Source organism: Epinephelus lanceolatus, chromosome 5 (genome assembly GCF_041903045.1).
Source record: "Epinephelus lanceolatus isolate andai-2023 chromosome 5, ASM4190304v1, whole genome shotgun sequence".
Taxonomy (NCBI): domain Eukaryota; kingdom Metazoa; phylum Chordata; class Actinopteri; order Perciformes; family Serranidae; genus Epinephelus; species Epinephelus lanceolatus.
The window spans coordinates 47,148,209-47,171,409 of record NC_135738.1 but is presented as its reverse complement, the minus strand read 5'-3'; the positions used below and the strand labels follow the sequence as shown (position 1 = coordinate 47,171,409).

Here is a 23,201-nt window from a genome sequence, read left to right as displayed (position 1 = left end):
GAAAAGTAACCAAAGAAAATGTGTAATACTGAATATTTCGTTTGTTTACAAGATATTTTGAATTTTGAAACCTGTTTTATTGACCTGTTCGTAATAAATTACTTTTTTTTGGAGTTTAAACATTTATCTCAGTATTGCAAGTTATTGATAACGAGAGAGTCAAGACTCAAGCCAGCAGCAGCCACATGTAGAAAAGTGGATATACAGTGAATGTCTATACTTATGAGAAATGGCTTAACAACTAAACATTTCCTGCAATTAAACTGGTAAACTGGTTTATAAACAGTGTGCTGTGAGATCTGCCACTGCGCACCTCACAACCGTGCGTAACAGTCGCGCGTAATGACTGCTCCTCGTCGGTTAAACTGCACATCTTTCATGTTTGTCTCACTGACAGGTGGAGCCTACAGACAGGTAGCCATTACCTACGAGCCGCTCCGCCACTGACTGCTCTTGTCCTGTCCTCTCCCTCTTCCTTCTCTCCTGTCCTCTCTGACTATCACTAAACTCTGAGCTTAATCATTAGCCTTTAGCTTAGCAGCACTTGTAATTGAGGAGGCTTTTGAACAATGCAGGAGAAATGTTGCAGACAGTTTATATTATCAGCCTGGCCCTGGGGCTTGTTGTAACAGTAAATGGGATGTGTTGTAACTTGTGTAAGTTAAACTGTGTCTGTGTCAGTGTACATCTTACCCCGCGATGCGGGATGTGGACAGCTGGATCCAGGCACATGCTGCTACTGCTGCCAAGCAGCCCCGCCCGTTGGAAAGAGAGTGGGATATACCACTACTAGGAATGGGAGGGGGGGACTAAATCTTTTAAGATTTAAATAGCACATTAATGTGCGATTATAATGAGCACCGCTTACATTGTGCTTTCAATAAATACTACTGCAATACTACTACTACCATCTTCTGAGATGCAACAGACTGTGTGCCCACTGAGACAGTTTGTGGAGGGTCTTTTTGACATCCTACATCCTGGAATCTGGCTGTAGTGGAGAGGTGGTGGGCCCCAGGGCCCTGCTGTGATGTATTCTAAAAGACAAAGGAAAAATTAAGTATCTGAAACGGATATTGCGCCAAATGAAACCCATCAACATTAGGGATGGGTATCATTAAGATTTTATCGATACTACTACTTTTATCTATACTTCTTATCGCTTCTTTTTCATTTCTAAATAATTGCTTTTTAGAAAATATATTGATTTAAAAAGAATAAATTCAGAACAGGATAACTGAATATTTCAAATATAACTTAATGTTTCTAGAGCAGCAGCAGTACTTTTTACAACAGCAACATTAATTTATAAATAATATTACTGACATGACAGTACTGAGTGAAGTTTATTTTTTTATCAGTCACTGTAAGCTAGTCCTGCTGTCCTCTGTCCTGCTGTCCTCCTGTCCTCCTATCCTCTGTCCTCCTATCCTCTGTCCTGCTGTCCTCATGCCCTGTTCCCTCTCCGCTGATAAGTATCTACCTAATTTTACGACGAAGTGTCAAACTAAGTTTGTCTACATACAGGCAGCTGTCATTTCAGCTTATTAGTAACAATTCGCTATCAGCCAAATTAGCGTGCTGTCTAAGTAAGCGTGTAAGACATAAAACGTTTGATAAAAGCTGATTCACAATCAAACACAGAGTACAGCCACACATTTTGACAAATAAATGCAGGTCTGATTGCTGCCTGTCGGCTAATCACTCGAGTAAGTGGCAGTTAGATCAGAAACGTATTACACAGAATGTTTGGATTCTACTGTAACTTGTGGTGTGATGTGCCAAAAGCTACGGTAGCAGCTAGCTAACCTTTGCTGTCTGAACTTGTAGTCGTAGTCTCACTTGTTTCGCACTGGACTGTTTTGTGCACAACATATTTCAGTTTAGAAATCATTTTCAAATGCATTACGTTCACAAGTTCCCAATTCTTAAACCTGGTGGAGAGTGTAGCTGGTCGTTGGGTTTGCAGGAGAAACCACGCTGACTGCAAACTAACTAGAACCTAGCGGTTAGCCTTACATCGTTCTCAATGGCAAAACACATGCTAAAACACGCACGAGTTCACGCTAATCTACAAAAGAAACACAGCTTATTATTTGTATACTTACAAGTCCCTCGTCTGCAGGTATTCCACGCAAAGTTGGAAGTGACCCCTCGTTTAGAAAATGTCTCCCGGCTAATCCTGCCTTGTACTGACCGAGGTTGGAGAAACAGTCAGTCTCGAAGTGGTTAGCACACACCAACAGTTTTTTGCCAACTGTAGCAGAGATATTGCCTTCAAAAATGAATTCACTTCACACCGCTCTTTTGTCCTCTGCGGCTGGGATCTCTGAGAAGGTAGCGCTGTATCTGGTTGGTGGAGACACTGTGTGTATGCTCTGATGGGAGGGGGGATGGGGAGGGGGGTGGTGGGTGGTGGATGGGAATATTCAAATGTGCCGGCTAATGACGTCATTGTCCGCGCCAAATTTGACTGGCTCATCTGGAAACTGCAGGTGGGGTATTTTCCGAAATCCGTATCTCACTCAAAAAAGCATGGACGGTCTTATTTTGTTTGCATGTGTGTGGCAGCACCAGAGACCCAAAATAACACCCCAAATCCCAGAAAAAGTGAGTTTTTCATAATATGGGACCTTTAAGAAGTCATCAGAAATCAAAAATCATCTTTAGAAGGAGCAGATGTTTACCATAAGCTAGCTTGGGCCATGTTAAAGTCAACAGTATGTTAACAGAGCAAGGCAAGCTAATTGCTAGTGTGCTCGGTTGAAAAGGAAAAAAATAAAAATAAAAACAATGCTTTGAGATGTCTGTGGTGTGGAGGTGTAATCACATAATCTTGTTTGAGCTATAACAGGTGGTGTGTTTCAGGTTTTATTTCCCAGTTGCTTTTGGAAAGAAGATAAGTATCTTATAGAAGACAGAAGTTGGTTTCAATCCTTGAGGGTAAAAGAGAGAAATCTCCTAAACAAAGTTGTTAGTGTTTGTAGTAAAATCACGGGGTCTGCGCAGGAAACTTTACAGGATCTTTACAACATACAGTTGATTAAGAAAGCAAACTCCATCTTGTCCGACTGCTCTCATCCACTACACAAACAGTTTCAGTTTTTACCATCAGGTACACTGCTCAGACTCCCACTTGCTAAAACAAACAGATACAAGCACTCCCTTGTTCCTTCTGCTGTCTCTCTTCTAAACGCCAGGAGGAAAAGGTAGCTTATTCACTAGTGCGGAACATCTTAATTCTTTTTGTTTTTAACATGAGTATGAGTGAGTATTTATTAGGCTTGTCCACAATGTGTTTATTATGCTGTGTGTATTTGTGTATTTTTGTACTTTGTGTTGCTCCCACTGCTGCGAAACTAATTGCCCCACTGGGGACAGAACAGGAAATAAAGCAATTGATTGATTGATTGATATACTGTTAGCAAACTTAGTATTGGAAAATGCTGGTTTCGGTTCCATGCTGGAAGCTGCGCCCATAATTCACGCAAGGTATCATGGGGGCTCGGAATAAGGTGGATAGGAACTCTCTTTCATAAGAAGTTTATCATAAGATTTTAAATTTGAAATATGAATATAACAGCATTTTTAGTGGAAATGTTTGTAAACACTTACTCAGAGAATCTACAAAATTAAATCCAAAACAGGGGGTTTGTGAATTAAGCCTAGACAAATAAATAACCGCTATAAATAATTTTATTCATAATTATACACCACCAGGTCTCGGGCCTCTAATGCAAATTTTGCCAACTTGTTTGACTCCCTCAATTTGCCAAAGCTAGATGAGATGTCTAGGTTAGACTTTTCAAATCAAATTCAAACTCAAATTTTTTAGAGAGCTCACAAATTTAAAACCTAACACAGAAAAGTGGAGGGTCCTGCCCCTTTCTATGATGGGGCGTATCAATGCTATCAAAATGGTATCTCTTCCCATGTTTTTGTACCTATTTCAGAATTTGCCAGTCTTCCTCTCTTCATCCTTTTTTAAAAAACTGGATTTCATTATTCTCTCATTTGTTTGGGGATATAAAGTCTAACACATATCAAAAGCACACCTGCAAAAGCCAACAAATGCAGGAGGCTAAGGCCTTATTGTATTTAAGAACTACTATTGGGCAACAAATCCTAGGGCTTTGGCGATGGGGATTTCCAGGCAAGACAACACTGAATAATCTTCTACTTTGGCTAGATATTGAAGCTATGGGAGTAACAAGTTCCTTCCTTTTCACTTTACTTTTTTCCAAAACAAACTTTCTTACCAAATTAATTGGTAATAATTTCATTTTAAAACAGTCCCTTAGGAATCTGAATCAGATAAAAAGAGCTTGTAAATTGCCAGATTTCTATACACTCCTATATGGCATAACTATTCCTTTTTGCCATCTCAGACAGATGGGGTGTTTGCTGTCTGGCAGGACAGAGGGCTTCTGACCCTTGGTGATCTATATGTAAACAAACAATTTGCATCTTTTAATCAGCTGAAAGCAAAATTCAACGTTGCTAACTCTCATTTTTTTCGTTATCTCCAAATTAGGCATTGTGTCAAAGATAAAATTCCTAATTTTGAAACCATACCAAAGGCTTTGGGCTCCTGCAGCTTCCCCCAGAATCCAGACACCTGATATCTGGCTTTGTATCTCTATTTACGACCTCTGTATCCACTACCCATCTGAAAGACGCTTGGTCCACTGAGCTGAATCAGGAGGTGTCAGATAACATTTGAAATGAAGGCTTAACTACAATTAACCCTTGCTCAATTAATATCAGACAGACACTCACAGACTATTCAAAGATCAAATTAAACAAAATTTCTCTGTCTGATTCTCCATTATGTGACAAATGTAAAGTTGCAGAGGGCTCTTAAATGCACCTTTTTTGGCTCTGTCCTCATCAACATTACTATTGGTGCAAAATATTTTAGTGGTACTATGGAAGAGCGATTCCCCCTGATCCAGAACTGGCACTCTTTGGATGCTCAGGGATGACTTGGAACTACACATGTGATGAACAATCGGCATTGATGCTTAGAATGGTAGCTGCCAGGAAGATGATTCTTACCAGCTGGAAATCACTGACACCCCCCAGGTGCAACCCTTCCACAGTGTATCTGCTATGAATATAGGAACACATATATTTATGGCAGATACACTGTGGAACATATGTGAGCTCATAATCATAATGCTGCAGTCTCATCATTATGTGCTGTATCCAGAGCGACATTCTCACACTCAAAAGCCATAGCAAAGTACTCCTTTTTAATTTGTGTGTATCTGCATTCTGTAGCCATCTTGAGGTGTGACATATACAACACTGGTTGCCATGCTTCCTCACCCTCCTGCAGGAGGATATCCCCTAAACCATCCTTCCACGCATCTGAAAAGACCATTGTTCTCTTTTTGGGGCAGAAGAACTTCAGTGGGGGTTCCAGTTCACTTGCTAGAACATGTAGCAGTCCCCTTCCATTCTCCTGGGCTCCTGGGCTGGATGGCATTCCAGGTCGGGTTCTGAAAAACTGCGCCCTGGAATTAACCTCAGTCCTCCACTCCCTCTTCATCTGATCCCTCTGTACCTCCACAGTCCCAGGTATATGGAAAACATCAACCATCATCCCTGTTCCAAAGAAATCCCACCCATCAGAGCCGAATCACTACAGGCCTGTGTGTCTCACCTCCGTCATAATGAAATGTTTTGAGAAATTGGTTCAAATGATCATCCTGCCATATGTGTCCCCATTGCTAGACCCCCACCAGTTCACATACAAACAAAGGAGAGGTACAGACGATGCGGTAGCCACTCTCCTGCAACGTCTGCTTCAACACCTGGACTCCTCCCTACGCCAGACTACTCCTCGTTGATTTCAGATCTGCCTTTAATACAATACAGCGCCACCAGATGATCCAGAAACTACAGTGCCTTTATGTTCCATCTCCACTAATACACTGGATCCACAGCTTCCTCTCTGACAGACCCCAGGCAGTGAGGGTCGGCCAGTCCCTGTCCTCCACCATCACGCTCAATACTGGTGCTCCGCAGGGGTGCGTGCTCAGCCCGTTCCTCTACACCCTCTACACAAATGACTGTCAGAGTCCATCCCCCACCACACTTTATTTTAAATATGCAGATGACACGGTCATTCTTGCATTGCTGAACAATAACTACTCCTTCGCTGCCTACCAACATTCCATTTCCCATTTCAGCACATGGTGCAACAATAACTATCTCCACCTCAACATCTTCAAGACCAAAGAACTGATCATCAGCCCTCCCAAAACCCTGGCCCCCCTCCCCAGTCTCTTCATCAACAGGGAGAAGGTGGAGTAGGTGAGTCAAATATCTCGGCATTACACTGGACAATAACCTCAGCTTCAATCAGAGCACCACGGACATTTACAAACACTGCCAACAGAGACTCACGGCTATACGCAAACTCCGACACCTGTCTGTTCAACCCCAACTCCTCTTCCTTCTGTACTGCAGCATTGTTGAACCGGTTTTGTTGTATGGTGCCATCTGCTTCTTCCCCATGCTCACGGTTGTTAATAGAAACAAACTCTTGAAAGTAACCCATCTGGCAAGCAAAATCATTGGCTTAACTACTCCTAACCTATCTGACAGTGTCACCTCATCTCTGACCCGTAAAGCGCTTAGAATCACACAGGACCCTGACCATCCACTCCACCAATACTTCATTCCCCTCCCCTCCGGCTGTAAGTACAGGCTACCTCTGTGCAAAAAAGTCAAGTTCAATAAGAGTTTCATTCCTGCAGCTATACGTGCCCTAAATGAATGAATAACATCTGTCTGACAATGTTCCAGCCTGTGGTGTGTTTGTATGTCGACGTAATTGTTAATGTTTTTGCACTGACTGTGAAAAGAATTTCCTTGCAAAGGACTAAATAAACTAAACTAAACTTCTGTCTCATGTTCGTGTCCCCACTGAAAGTCTGTCTCTTCCCGTAGCAGCTTTCTTAAATGAGCAGTTTTCACAGCTAAATTTAGTATGAATTTTCCCGTTTGTCCCTGTTTAGTTTGAGTCCTTATTCCTGTATTCTCCTATGTGTTCTCTCCAGTCTGATGACACGCTCTTCTGAGTGGAGACCCACACCATCTGATGATCCACATACACCCACATACCGTCCAGCCCCTCAATAATTTGCTCCATGACTCTGTGTAAGATCTCGGGGATGGATATAATCCCCAAATCCAAACGATATGAGTGCCTGTCTAAGGGGGCATTAAAAGTGCACATCTTAGCACTATCTTCATCGATATTTAAATGCCAGAATTCATGCAAAGCCTCCATCTTGGAAAAGTACTTTGTAATTTCATTAATTAGCCTATTTCCTCATTTCCTCGTTCGTCATTTGGGAATTTCTCAATCTCTCTCTGCTCTCTTTTGATATTAGAACTAAGATCCTTCGAATCCATAAAAACATGCAGTTTACCTTGCTTTTTAAGTTGATACAGACCATGGAATTTACCCAGTCGGTGAATTCCACCCTCTTTATGACACCCAGGCCCTCCATGCGGTCTATTTCTGCCCTTACTCTTTCACAGAGAGCCATTGGAGCTCTCCTGCCTGCGTGAATCACAGGTTGTGTGTCCTTTCTCTGTTTGATAGAGTTTGATAAAGCAGTTCTCCAAAACCCTGAAATACATCTGCATATTTGTGCACTAAAGCATTATGAGTCTGATTTGTAGTTTCTAGGAGGCACTCTGCACGTCATTCTATTGATGGTATAAATTCTCATTACCAAGCCCAAATCCACACATGCCTTATTGCCCAATAGTGTCTAATGTTCATCAGATACTACAACAGACATTGGTCGGTGAATACAATTCTTGCCCTTAACCTTTAGCCTACATGTTCTCTTTGCCTCAGTGCTTTGTTCATTATATGCCATCAAAGCCACTCTCTTATTCTGTATTTTGGGTCTCACTTTGAGATAACACGCATCACTCCAGTGTATTAGGTTTGCCTTAGCCCCTGTGTCCAGCTTAAAAGGAACTATGGTGTCATTTACGGCAAAGGAGCTAACCAAGCGCCACTCTGCAGTCCTAGAGAATGCACCATATTTCCTTCATCACTGACCTGGTTAGACTCACTTTGCACCATTTGTTTATTCTGTCTCAGTAGCATGGAGTTTCTTCCCTCTTTTTTCTATTTGATCTCCTGAAAGCACAATTTTTTCCATATGCCAGATACTGCCGGGCTACATGTCTATTACCTCACTCTTTGCAGTGATAAGGCGACATGTACCTTGCCTCTGCATGCCCTCTTGTGTCCTTTGTCTAAGTCCACCAAAAAAAGTCCACCAACATGTTTTCCAGTCCCACTGTCCTTGCGCCCATTACTGTGGTGCCACTACCAGCAAGGGTTTTTCTCTTACCTTCTTCTATTTAAAAAATGACTTGATCATGTATCATGTCAAGTCAAGTCCTTGTGTATTTAAAAGTTGTTGGTGCTTCTGTTTTTAAGTCAGTCAAAAATCATCTATTTTTGCATGTGGGAGTGAAACTCTGTCAAAGGTTTCATTTTATTGAAGTGTGCAGTATTCATCCAAAGTTTCAGCACCTTTATGCAGAACATTTTTACTATCATCAGCCTCAAATGTGAATGTCTTATTAGGGCTGTCAACGAATATTCTAAATTCAAATTTAAATTCAAATTTGAAAAAAAAAATGGACCTTTGAATGTGAAAATTGATATTTGATTGTGGAGAAAAAAAAAAAAACACCACTGCAGCTGTCCTCTTTGCGAGTGGGCGTTGGCCTGGGCCGCTGCACTGAACGCACTGCATAAGGCCACACCGCCCGCGGAGGTGCTGCGAAGCGCAGCGCACGAGCCGGAGCATTTCCATTCACATCAGACGCGCATTTCTCCATGCTGGTCGACAAGCGGTTGTGCTCCCAGCTGTCGTCTCTGTCACCCGGCTTGACACATTCGCTTGCGCAGAAAATAGACCAGAGCCGGCCACGGTGCTGCGCGGCGTGGTGCAGCCGGTGTGGATGACACAATCGGTTAACATGGGCGCCGAAAGGAAACTGGCTTCGCTTCTCGGCGCTTCGAGGCTATTCGCAGTGCTTCCGCGAGTGGTGTGGCCTGACGGGTCAGAGAGGGGGGGCGAGCGAGAGGTCCGCGGTCGTTTCTAATGTAATGTTATAGATAACTGTTTTATGTGTTTTAATGTGTAGGTATGTAAATGTTTTCAAAGACGTTTATGTTGAACTAAAAATACCTACAAGTAGGCTAGTTATGTTTCCTTGTATTAATACATATACAAGTATGTTTCCTTGTATTAGTTTGCCCTCTTGTGGACATAATGCGAAAAAAAAAATTCGAATGGTTCGAACCTATGAGTTATTTTGAGAAAGAATATTCGAACGTCATTTTTGAGCAATTTTCACAGCCCTATGTCTTATACAACTCGATAGGCTGCGGGCCAACCACTGTTAGCAACAAAGCTACTTTATGTTCTCCAGGCTTGGTTGACAAGCCAATTACTGTAATGCAGAGAAGAAAACATTGCATGAATGGACACCAGTTTTCGTCCAGATTACCAGGAGGCTTTTATCCTTCCATCGTAGCAGTATGCACTGTCGTGCATGCATTTTTCATAGGATATCATATGAGCTGTTTAATGAGAATACGTTTAATAATTATGTGTTACTGAAAAGCTGAAGCAGTAAAACTGTGTTTCTGATTGTAGCACGCCATTAACCCTGCAGTGAGTGTTAGCAACAGGGCGGTAGGTAGGCTTGTGCCAATTTCCAGTTTAACCGGTTCGGTCCGGTTTAAGAGCTCCACCCGGTTTAATTCATGTCAACCGGATAAACTGAAAGGAAAGAAGGAAAAAAAAAAAGCTTTTCACATCAGCGGTGTGTCAAGGGACTACATTCTTGCATTGTAACATGCATTATGACAACTTAATAAGGTTTATGTTTGTTTATAAATGCAGTGGAGGAGCTTACAAGTGTTTTGTTTAGTTTGTCTCAGAAGCTGCAGAGGGACTCCAGCTCTGCTCAGCTGTCTGCTGCTGCTGCGAGAGATCAAATTTCATTGGGGGCAGGGAAAAGTGTGAGGGAGTCAGCAGTCATTCAGTTTGTTGCCCTAACCAAAGATACTGGATTACTACTGTACTATACAGTATATACTATACTGTACTATTACTGGTTTATCCACCGTCTTTGCCCTAACGTCTTGGTGTCCTTCTGCTTCTTCTTCTTGTGTAACCTTGTGTGTATTGGCGGTTAATACAGCATTACCGCCACTTAGTGGATTGGAAGCGCATTACACCTATAATGGGCTTTTATTGGGATAAATAGCTCAAATGCGACCCCCAGTGGTAAAATTAGGTACATAATTCGATATATCGGTATTTAAATCAAACCAGTTGGAAAATTTTCAAACCGGCACAAGCCTAGCAGACACATACACTTACCTCATTGTTTCTCTTCAGCAACATCTGTAGGCTGGCAGTGACTCCCTTAGGCATGCATGAACACACACGCACACAAACACACACACACACACACACACACACACACACACACACACACACGTTAACATTTAACATTTAAAGCACAAACAGTGATATAATGTTGGCAGCAGTGTGTATGGACTATGAAGATATTGGAAAGGAAGATGAAGATAGTGGACAAAGTGGTGCTTTGGGCTAAATGCTAATATATCAGCATGCGTAGGATGATAATGTTAACATGCTGATGTTTAGCAGGAGAAATGTTTCAATAGTCACCATCTTAGTTTAGCATATTAGCATGCCAACATCAGCTTATTAAAGTCAGGGGATCACCAAAGCCATTTAGGGTCAATGCCCTGGGAAACATGAATGTCTAACAAAACCTTTGTTATGTAGAGGCAGATACTTCACACAATAACTGAACATTTGATCTGATCATGGCACCAAATTGACTGACTTAGATAACTTGTCGCCCAATGCATTATGGTTGTAATAAGACACTTAGATGCAACAATGATACCTGGCTGTGGAATCCAAACACTGCTGCCAGTTAAAGACGGTAGCACCACTGGTAATATCACTGATGAACTTAGTGTTAGTTAATGAAATACCACTGTCAGCAAAGGCGGATTATGACACAATGGGCCCCTGGGCCTGGACACGTGACAGCCCCCCCTACACCACCCAGCAAGCAGGAACAACATGCTGTTGTTTTATCCCACAGAGATTAAGTCCTGTACTGTAAATAAACTGAGGGTAAAAAAAACTCATTTGAAATGTATCATGATGGTTTCTTTTTTGGGACAACTTCAAAGTGTTGTAGGCTATTCCTTCAGTTTTTCCTTTTGTTAGGACTTTTGGGGCTCTGTTACTGACATTAGTCCTTTGGCAAGAAATGCAAATTTATCAACAGTGACTTCACACAGAGGCTCTGGCTTAGTGGGCCCACTGAGCCTATGGGCCCCTGGGCCTGGGCCTCATAGGCCTGTTTGGTAATACACCCATGAATGTTAGAGTTACTGTATTTACAGTTCAGTTGCTTGCAGCACTTGGGACACTAATGCTGAGCTGTGTGTGTGAACTCCCTGATACTTTGTATGACATAAGCAATCGTCTCATAGCCCATTTGTTATTCAACTTGCTACTTCAGGCTGCGGCTAACAGTAACATTAAACATGACGTATCATTTGTGAAAATCTTGATATTGGTTTGAGGACAGTGACATGGCAGGATAGCTAGCTAGTCTTGTTGTTACACATACTGTCAAATTATATTTTACTGTTTGACAACCATACACAATGTTACTGACTTTGAATCTTGCTAGCATAACCCTAGCTTTCTGACTCACGGTTGTATGAGCTGACCAGACTAGATATATCTCCAATTGAGTATTAAGGCTGTAGCCTGTGGCTTTCATGCTCCACCCTCAGTTCATTTTCCTCTGTTCTGTTCTGCCTTCTCCTGTCAGAGAAAAGCAGTGTTGCCATAGCAATAACGCTCTTACCTCAGGCTTAGCCAGGGTAAAGCTTTGACTGTGCCCAAAAAAATCAAGCTTGCTAACCTACTGTTCAAGCCCGACCATAAAAATGGCCAGAAAAGTGTTTTTGCAGAGCATTATGATGTCATGGTGAAGTTGACCTTTGACCCTTTGAATACAAAATATCATCAGTTAATCATTATATTCTAATTGACATAAGTTTTGTCATAATTATTGTATGAATTCTTGAATTATGGCCAAAATCATGTTTTGTTAGGTCACAATGACCTTGACCTTTGACCACTAATCAGTTCATCCTTGACTCAAAGTGAACATATGGCCCAAATTTTGAAAAATTCCCTCAATGTGCTCTTGATGTACGATGTTCACAAGAAGTGGACATCTGTGCCAAATTTGAAAAAATGTGTTCCTGACATATCACGTGTATGAGAATGGGATATACGGATGGACGGACAACCCAGCTTAAACGGACAGCCCCGGCTTAAACAAAGGTGGATTTTCAAAAAAAAAAAAAAAAAAAGGCCCCTGATGGTAGCAGAGCCCCTGGACAATGCTGGGTTTTAAAAATAAAAGTGATCAGATAGAAACAGGATTTTACTGGAGGGCTTGAACAAAGGTGGATTTTCAAAATAAAAACCCCCAGATGGTAACAGGAGTTTACGGTGGGACCCTGAACAAGGCAGAATTTCAAAAATAAAAGTCCCTAAATGGGCAAACATCAAATATAAAGCTTTTTCAAATTTATAGATTTTGGTTTGATCTGGTATCCTTAAATTTTCAGTCTACTCCATTTTGTAGATAAAAGTATTAAGAGAAGTAGAATTTCAGACTTCATTTAAGCTTTAGATAGGACACAAAGTACTTCTCCAGTGCATTTTGCAACCAAATACTATTCCTGCATTGTTTCAGCTGCGGAAACCATTCAAACGGCTAAATGTAAAATATTTGTAACTTTTCCTACATTTTAAGCTTTGTAAGTACAAAGAATTTCATTGTTCAACCTTTAAATTAGTTAATTTCACCTTCCATCCGTGGCAGTATTACAGTTTAGCTTCTTGCTTTTCTGGAAACATCTCTCAACTCTTAGATTCTTTGTGTAAATCAGATCAGCTCAACTTTGCCTGTTTAACATTTCTATTTCCAGGTTTTAGCAGTGCAGTGCATTTGGGATTTAACATTTTTCTGGCAATTCATTTCATATTTCTGCTTTTTCAGCAGTGCTTTGCAATTTACTTTAAATTACAGCATTCACATGCATTTTCTGCAGGAAATACATTTTGTGGTTTGTATTATTAATCTAAATCTGCAAAGTAAGTAGTAACTACAGGTATTAAAGAAATTAAGTGCCTAAGTATAGAGTAGCAGAAGAAAGAAATGCTCAAGTAAAGTTACCTCAAAACTCTGCTAAAATACAATATTTGAATAAAGGTACTTAGTTACTGTCCACCTCAGCTCACTTACGAGTTATTTAGGTCATCACTTTGACACAGTCTATAACAATATAAATCTAAGCTGTGTCTTCCAGATAATAATATTGATGCAAACAGTAATAAAACTATGAGTTCCTTGTTTAACAAATTATTTCTCTCAACAGTTAACATACTGACTGCATAAATCTATAGGAATTTCTTCATTAAAAAACAAATAAAAAGAAAAGCAACAGGTGTGAATAAGATTAGGTAAATAGGACACTGTGAGTGTGTTCAGAGTTTCACGGTTCAGCAGATATTTCACTGATGTGAACTGCAGGGATTAACCACTGGCTTTGTTTATCAGGTACACTCTGTGACATTCATTTTTCAGAAGAGATGCAGGGATAAAGTGCATCCATAAATAATGCAGTATGGAAAAATGAAGACAACACACACACCTTCTTCAACACGCTGTCTGACTCAGTCCTGCGGAGGTCTAGCAAATCATCCCCCTCTTCCTTCTCTCCATCTGAGGACAGAAAAGAAAAGAAGAGTGAAAGCACTGGATGGGGCTTAGAAGTGAATCAGGTTTTTGTCACAGCAGGTGATCATCAGCCAACATGTGGGATAAACCTGCTCCTGTTGGCAAGATAAAATTATTCCTCAAAGGAAACTAAAACAATCAGCAATGAATCAAAACTGCCTATGGTAAACCTGCTTTTGCTCTGTCAGGCAGAGCAACAACAAAAAAAAAAATTACATAGCTGCTGACCAAAAGACCCCTGAGCTTTACTTTTTTACACATGTATCCCTGTGCATGAGTGAATGGCTCTTACTCTTGCTGCTCATCTGATGACTGTCAAAGCCTCCAAATGTCTCAGCTCTCCTGGGCAGAGAGACTGGTCCTACACTGCCCCCTGTCAGGCCAGCTGGAACACTGCAGTCTGCTCCACCAACAGCACAGTTGACTAAAGCATGCAGGGTCTCCACTGAACAGAGAGGGAAAATATTAGACACAATTAGTGATGGGTAAAGCAGTTCTTTAGATGTTACTGAATCACTAGAATCAGTTCATTAAAAAGATTTGTTCAAAAGATTTGTTCACTGAATCGTTCAGTGCTTGGAGGGAGGAGCCCTGACTGTGTACTGCGTAGTCCGACTCACTGAACTGATACACGGTTGAGCTGCCGCTGCATCTGCCCTGTACTGGTGAGTCTCATTACTGGCCAGCCTAACATTTTAAGTTTGTTGTTGAATCTAAGTCTGTTAAAACAATGGGAAGTGCCCACTGGTCAGACCTCCCATTGGTTCGACCTCCAACTAGGCCGTAGGTCGGACCTTAGAGGCTCCCATTGGTCCGACCTCCCATTGGTTCAACCTCCCATCTGTCCGACTAGGTTCGGACCAATAGGAAGTTGAACCAATAGGAGGTCCCGTTAGTTCGACCCGTCTTCGCCTACACACCCCCTCCAGGCTTCTTCTGTTTTCTACTGCGCTGATTTTCTGTACCAAGGACAGCGCTACACACTCTTGAGTAGAGCCCTGCACCGGCCGAGCGTGACTCCGACAATGATTATTATTATTAATTAATAACTTTCTGCCAAGCGCTTTCATTGATGCGCGCAGCTGCTCTCTCTCTCTCTATCGCTCTTTCTTTCGTTCTGATAAACAGACACACAAGAACAAACACATGCTGGAGAGAGTGAGATATGCCCAACGTGATCTCACAGAAATACGTGAAATGACCACGACCTCTTAACACCGCATTCTGTGGTGGCAGCACATAATATGTTGAAATTACGTGCCGGTACCACAGAAACAATGCCAATGTAAAGTCAATTAGGATCCATTGTCGTGGTGTACACACGAATTCCCTGATTTAACAACGTCCTGTATACACACAAAAACACTAAAGTGTTCTTGATATTAAAACGGCAAATATATTCCTCTGTTATAATTACCCACCAATAATAATAATAATGATAATAATAATAATAACATGATAGTTCGGCTGTAGCCTACTAGATATTTGATATAGGCCTATTCAAATATTCAGTCCCAAAAATGCTGTTTCTACAGTACTAGCTAAAATATCTGAAATTAACCATAATCTTTACTTTTTACTTAACATAGTTCATCTAGGTGCAGTGTCATTACTAGTTCGGCTTTACTAGACATTTGATATATTCAGTACATGTATCTTTTTGCGACTCTATTTTACAACAAGCCGCAAAAAACCTACCGTCCCAAAAACACCGTTTTTAGAGTACTATCTTAAATATCTGAAATTAGCCAACATCCTTGCTTTTTTTTGTTAACATAGTTCATCTAGGTGCAGTGTCATTACTAGTTCGGCTTTACTAGATATTCAGTAAATCTATCTTTTTACGACCCTATTTTACAAGCCGCAAACAAACCTACTGTCCTAAAAACACCGTTTCTACCATATTAGCTAAAATATCGAAAATTAGCCGACATCTTTACTTTTTCTTAGCATAGTTCATCTTGGTGCAGTGTAATAACTAGTTCGGCTTTACTAGATATTAGATAAACTGGGTAGATATATCTTTGTACAACCCTATTTAGAACCCTACTTTGCAAATCAGAAGAACTATAACTATGTTGCTGATATGTATCAAACTGCATGGCACGGTCCCAGGGAATTGTAGTTTTTAAAAAAATATAAGTGTTTTTCTTAGATTTGGAAGTTGTAAATACTGAATTGAGAGTACACTGTGGACTTTAAGGGGATGGTAAACACACGTGTAATCAGATTTTAAATATCTAATTTCTAAATGGGTGAAAATTATTTTTTTCCATATTTTACCCATATCTGACAGCACCCCCAGTTGTTGACTACACTCACATGATAGTTGAGGTCAAGAGCTCTCTATAACAGTTGGTCCCATGTCTGTACCCCCTTTCGTTGCTGAGTTATAAGCCCTCAAACATGCACTGAGGTCAAGGTTCAAAGGTGAATAGCTGAAAGCAGGAGCCATGTAGAATCTTCATACTGACATATGTTACTCTCCAGGTTGAGACCTTTCCAATGATGTATTTGGTTTAGCTCTATGACAAAGGTTTGATTTTTTCATTTTTTGGACACGAGCCATGCCAGGTGTAGTTTCAGAGAGCACTTGGAAGGCCCAGTGTATAAAATGATTTTTGTTTATTTCTTCGCTTGTTTTTTTTCCTTTTTTACTGTAGACAGTTATTAAAATGAGTCATCCTCAGACAATACAATACTACTAAAAAGTAAAACCAATAATAATAATAACGAAATAAGCAAAAATAATGTTAAAATTGTATTAAAATTTTGTGTTGGCAGGGCGCTGGTGGCTTAGTGGTAGAGCAGGCGCCCCATGTATAAGGCTGTTGCCGCAGCAGCCCGGCTTCGACTCCAGCCTGTGGCCCTTTGCTGCATGTCACACCCCCTCTCTCTCCCCCCTTCATACTTGTCTGTCCTATCCATTAAAGGCTAAAAGCCCAAAAAATATCTTTAAAAAAAAAACTGTGTTGGCGGCAGCTGGTTCTGTGGCGCTGGCTTGGGGTCCGCTCTCCCCTGGTGGGGTGGAGGGTGGCCGGGTTGCCGCAGCGGCCGCCTCCCTACATGTAATGGTGCATCCTCTGGTTCCTCCATGCTCAGCCTTATTTTTTTCTTCTTATTTATTTATTTATCTATCAGTGGCGTTTGGATTTGGTTATGGCAGACGGAAGGCAATCTGAAATGGAATGAAGCCCACACACGGCAGACAGTAGCCACAAAACAGTAGTTGAACGTGCCCCATCCGCCCACTGCACAATGCTCTTAAAGCCCTACGCTATCAAAAGCTGGCAAAATACATTTATTTTATTTTATGGCCTTGACATTAACCTGTCATATTGTTGAGTTATCAAGGACACTTCCGTGTTTTTGTGTGTATACAGGAATGTTAAAGATATCATTGAGGAAAACGAGGTTGACGTGACGTTGTTGAATCAGGGAATCCGTATGTCCACCACGAAAAGGAATCCTAATTGACTTTACATTGGCATTGTTTCCGTGGTGGCAGCACGTAATTTCAACCCATTACGTGCTGCCACCACGGAATGCGGTCAATCAATCAATCAATCAATTTTATTTATAAAGCCCAATATCACAAATCACAATTTGCCTCACAGGGCTTTACAGCATACAACATCCCTCTGTCCTTATGACCCTCGCAGCGGATAAGGAAAAACTCCCCAAAAAAAACCTTTTAATGGGGAAAAAAAATGGTAGAAACCTCAGGAAGAGCAACTGATGAGGGATCCCTCTTCCAGGACGGACAGACGTGCAATAGATGTTGTACAGAACAGATCAGCATAATAAATTAACAGTAATCCGCATGACACAATGAGACAGAGAGAGAGAGACAGAGAGAGAGATGCAGGTAATGACAGTAGGTTACAACAACATTATTGAAAGTAATAATATTATAGTTATAGTTCTGGCTACTGTGGTACAATATGTTGAAAGTATGTATTAATATCTGGCAGTATACATGTGTGACAATAGTCATATGTGTATAATAACAGTAGAAGTATGACTTATGACTAATGATGGCAGCAGCAGCAGGAGGCATCTGGCAGGACCATGGAAGCAGCACAACCACACACATCACACTGTCCAGGCACCGCTGCGATATGAGTTAATCTGAGAGACAGTGGAGCACAAAGGCTCCGGAGAAGAAGCCGAGTTAGTGACATCCAGAATGGCCGAGTTAGCAAGATGCAGTAATAGAATACGAGAGAGAGAGAGAGAGAGAGAGAAGGAGAGAAGGTGCCCGGTGTATTATAGGGGGGGGGGGGGTCCTCCGGCAGACTAGGCCTAAGTCAGCCTAACTAGGGGCTGGTACAGGGCAAGCCTGAGCCAGCCCTAACTATAAGCTTTATCAAAGAGGAAAGTCTTAAGTCTAGTCTTAAATGTGGAGACGGTGTCTGCCTCCCGGACCGTAACAGGAAGATGATTCCACAGGAGAGGAGCCTGATAGCTGAAGGCTCTAGCTCCTGATCTACTTTTGGAGACTTTAGGGACCACGAGTAACCCTGCGTTCTCAGAGCGCAGTGTTCTGGTGGGATAATATGGCACTATGAGCTGACTAAGATATGATGGAGCTTGACCATTTAGAGCTTTATAAGTTAACAGTAGGATTTTAAATTCAATTCTGGATTTTACAGGGAGCCAGTGCAGAGAAGCTAAAACAGGAGAAATATGATCTCGTTTCTTAGTTCCTGTTAGTACACGTGCTGCTGCATTCTGAATTAGCTGGAGAGTTTTTAAGGACTTACTAGAGCTACCTCATAATAGAGAGTTACAGTAATCCAGCCTTGAGGTAACAAAAGCGTGGACCAATTTTTCTGCATCTTTTCGGGTCAGGATAGGCCTAATTTTTGCAATATTACACAGATGAAAAAATGCAGTCCGTGAGGTTTGTTTTAAATGAGAATTAAAAGACAAATCTTGATCAAATATTACTCCGAGGTTTCTTACGGTAGTGCTAGAGGCCAGAGCAATGCCATCTAGAGAAACTATGTCATCAGATAAAGAGTCTCTGAGTTGTTTGGGGCCAAGAACAATAACTTCAGTTTTGTCTGAATTTAACATCAGGAAATTGGTGCTCATCCAAGTTTTTATGTCTTTAAGGCAGTTATGGAGTTTAGTTAATTGATTACTTTCTTCTGGCTTCATCGATAAATACAACTGAGTATCATCCGCATAACAATGGAAATTTATAGAGTGATTTCTAATGATGTTACCTAAAGGAAGCATATATAGAGTAAATAGGATTGGTCCGAGCACAGAACCTTGCGGAACTCCAAAACAAACTTTAGTACATAAGGATGATTCATTATGAACGTCAACAAACTGAAAACAATCAGATAAATAAGATTTAAACCAGCTTAGTGCAGAACCTTTTAGGCCAATTAAGTGATCAAGTCTCTGCAGTAGAATTTGATGTTCAATTGTGTCAAACGCCGCACTAAGATCTAATAAAACAAGTACAGAGACAAGTCCTTTGTCTGAAGCAATCAGAAGGTCATTTGTAATTTTAACTAGTGCTGTCTCAGTGCTATGATGCACTCTAAATCCTGACTGAAATTCCTCAAATAAATTATTATCATGGAGAAAATCACACAGCTGGTCTGCGACTACTTTCTCAAGGATCTTTGACATAAAGGGAAGATTAGATATTGGTCTATAGTTGGCTAACACCTCTGGATCCAGGGTGGGCTTTTTTAGTAGAGGTTTAATTACAGCTACCTTAAAAGACTGTGGTACATAGCCTGTTAATAAGGATTTATTGATCATATCTAATATATGAGTGTTAACTAAAGGAAAGTCCTCCTTAAGTAGCCTAGTTGGGATGGGGTCTAAGAGACACGTTGATGATTTAGATGAAGAAATCACTGCTGTCAATTCTTGAAGAGAAATTGGGGAGAAGCAATCTAAATATATATTAGGTCTTATAGCTGTGTTTGAGGTTAGATAGGTTCTATCTGAGGACAGGAGGTCATGAATTTTGCCTCTAATAGTTAGAATTTTGTCATTAAAAAAGCTCATAAAATCATTACTGCTAAGGGCTAAAGGAATACAAGGCTCAATAGAGCTTTGACTCTCAGTCAGCCTGGCTACAGTGCTGAAAAGAAACCTGGGGTTGTTCTTGTTTTCTTCTATTAATGCTGAGTAATAGTTTGCTCTGGCATTGCGGAGGCCCCTCTTATAAGTTTTGAGACTGTCTGCCCAGATTAAACGAGATTCTTCCAGTTTGGTCAATCGCCAATTCCTTTCAAATTTTCGCGATATTTGTTTTAACTTACAGGTTTGAGAGTTATACCAAGGAGCGAACTTTCTTTGCTTTTTTAACTTCTTTTTAAGAGGAGCTACAGAGTCAAGTGTTGTTCGCAGCGAGCCTATGGCGCTATCGACAAAATGATCAAAGTCGGTACAGGAAACCTCTGTTACTGAGGGACTTGGTATTGAATTTAACGACAGAGTAATCTTTTCCTTAAATTTTGCGACAGCACTATCTGATAAACATCTAGTATAGTAACTGTTGCTGAGTGGCGTGTAATCGGGTAAAAAGAAATCAAAAGTAATCAGATAATGATCCGATAGCGAGGGATTCTGTGGAAAGACTTTTAGGTTATCAATTTCAATTCCATACGTCAGAACTAGATCGAGGGTATGGTTAAAACAATGAGTGGGTTCATGTACACCCTGACTGAAGCCAATGGAGTCTAATAATGAGATAAACGCGGTAGCCAGGGAGTCATTATCAACGTCGACATAAATGGTAAAATCGCCTACAATAATAAATTTATCTGATTTAAGAACTAAACTGGATAAAAACTCTGAGAATTCAGATACAAATTCAGAATACGGGCCAGGAGCACGGTACACTATAACAAATAAAAGTGGCTGCGAGGTTTTCCAGGTCGGATGTAAAAGACTAAGAACGAGGCTTTCAAATGAATTATAATTTAGTTTAGGTTTGTTTAGGTTTAGGGCTGATTAACAGACTAGAGTTAAAAATGGCTGCAACTCCCCCGACTCGGCCGCTGCCTTGAGGAATGTGGGTATTATTATGACTGGGAGGAGTGGATTCATTGAGACTGACATATTCATCTTGACACAGCCAGGTTTCTGTGAGACTGAGTAAATCAATATGATTATCTGATATTAATTCGTTTACTAACACTGCTTTAGACGATAGAGACCTGATATTTAACAGTCCGCATTTAATTCTCCTGTTTTGTCTTTCTGTCACAGAAGAGGTTTTAATTTTTATGAGGTTGTTATGCACAACTCCTCTTTGTTTAATTTTAGATTTAAATAATTTAGGGGGTCGGGGGACAGACACCGTTTGTATAAAACTATGGAAACTATGGCTGGGTAACTGAACTAGAAGCTCAGAGAGGCGTATAGGACTGCGTCTCCGAGTCCTGGTCTCAACTCTGGGTTGTCAGGGATTTGATTTACTAATAAAGTTTGCCAGGTTCCTAGAAATGAGAGCAGCTCCATCCAAAGTGGGATGAATGCCGTCTCTCCTAATAAGACCAGGTTTTCCCCAGAAAGTTTGCCAATTATTAATGTGGTGTTAAGAGGTCGTGGTTACTTCAGTTATTTCCGTTGCAACAGGTTGGATATGCCTACGCTGCGCAGGATGCTGCTTAGTTACAATGTAACTTGGGGTCAGTGAGCCCAGACCGAGTCCGACATAGGCTAAATGATTATTATTATCAATTAATTAGGCTACTTTTTTTCTGTGAACACCACCCACATCATTAAAAAAGCCAGTAGCGTCTCTTCTTCCTCAGAACGCTGATGAGGAACAGACTCCCTCCACCTCTGCTGAAGAACTTTTATCAATGCACAATAGAGAGTATCTTGACTTACAGATGCACGGTATGGTACGGCAACTGCACCACAGCAGAGAGGAAACAGCTGCAGCGGGTTATCAAGATGGCTGAGTGGACTGTCGGCTCCCCACTCCCACGCCTGCACGAGATCTACTCGAGCCGTTTCTTCCGACGGGCCACGAACATCAGAAACGAGCCCACACACCCAGGACACTCTCTGTTCACCAACATCCGATCCGGCAGGCTCAGAGTCATACGAGCTCGCACCAACACTCAAAAACAGCTTCTATCCCATGGCTGTGAAAAGACTGCTGCAAGCACCATAATCTGCAATAATGTGGCCAATGCAATAACTGCTCTTCTTCTTGCACACTTGCACATTTGCACATTTCTTTTAAATTATGTATAGTATTTTTATTTGCATTTAGTTTGTCATATTTGATCCTATTTTATACAGATTTATTTATTACCGTAAAACTTGGAATATAAATCGTACTGGCATATAAGTCGCAGTCTATTTTTTAAGGTCTCAAACAGGGAAAACAAGGTTTTATATTACTATTTGTTAATAAAAACGTTATACAAGTTATTCCTACACTGTTTCCCTTTATTTTTAATTTGAAACCTCTTAAGCAGCTTTGGTTACTTTTCAGATTGCAATTTTCCAAACAACCTCTTCAGGAAATAAAATTACGGTATAACAACATCTGAGCCATAAAAATGAGTTTAAATTAACGTTAAACTTCTTTTTTCTTTTTTAAAAAGACAGCATTACAGTACCTTATTACAGTGTGGGCTGTAACTATACATGCTTAATAGCCTACTTAAATGATACTCGCAGTTTACTCAAAGATGCCTTATAATTTTAATATATTTAAAATTTATATGTATAGATAGAAAATTCAGTAATATTACAAAATAATATCTCTCAAAGACAGAAATTCAGATAGGCCCCTAGAGATAGGACACACACACACTAGAGTGTGGCGATCTGAGCCCGATGGTACCCGACGGGCCGGGCCGGGTTTGGTCAGAAATGTAGCTATAAATTGTATTCGGACTCGGGTCGGATTCGGTCAGCTTTCAGTGAAAATATAGTGTAAAAATAAATAAAATCCTATTGTCTGTCCTGTTTATTGCTTGGGCACTGTTATTTACGTGACAACACCTGAACATAACACACACAGACACACATTGGCTGTTTGTTTCTACCTCTCTGTCTTGTCTTTTATGCTCGACATTGTAGCTGCTACAAGACAAGAGATTGCTGCCCAACGAAGTTTCGTTATATCTGCTGTGCAATGACAATAAAGTTTCTTATCTTATTTTGTCTTATTATCTTTCTGTCATGCGCTTTCATTGAGGCGCGCAGCCGCTCTCTCTCTCTCTCTCTCTCTCTCTCTCTCTTGCTCTGAGAGAGCGAAAAAG

At 40.9% G+C, this 23,201-nt stretch overlaps 1 protein-coding gene across 8 annotated transcripts in view; it reads right to left on the bottom strand.

Moving 5' to 3' along the window:
- The window catches only part of akap13b (A-kinase anchoring protein 13b), a 207,203-nt gene that overhangs the window by 34,778 nt on the left and 149,224 nt on the right, over window positions 1-23,201 (bottom strand). For 7 of the 8 annotated variants that reach the window (XM_078168285.1, XM_078168282.1, XM_078168281.1 and 4 more), the window contains 3 exons: window positions 14,228-14,380; window positions 13,850-13,920; window positions 10,443-10,487 (listed from right to left, as the gene is read on the bottom strand). In XM_078168285.1, the coding sequence (XP_078024411.1) occupies window positions 10,443-10,487; window positions 13,850-13,920; window positions 14,228-14,380 (269 nt within the window). Of the gene's footprint in view, window positions 1-61; window positions 1,038-10,442; window positions 10,488-13,849; window positions 13,921-14,227; window positions 14,381-23,201 lie in introns of those variants that run through there. The other variant, XM_078168284.1, reaches the window with a different exon arrangement.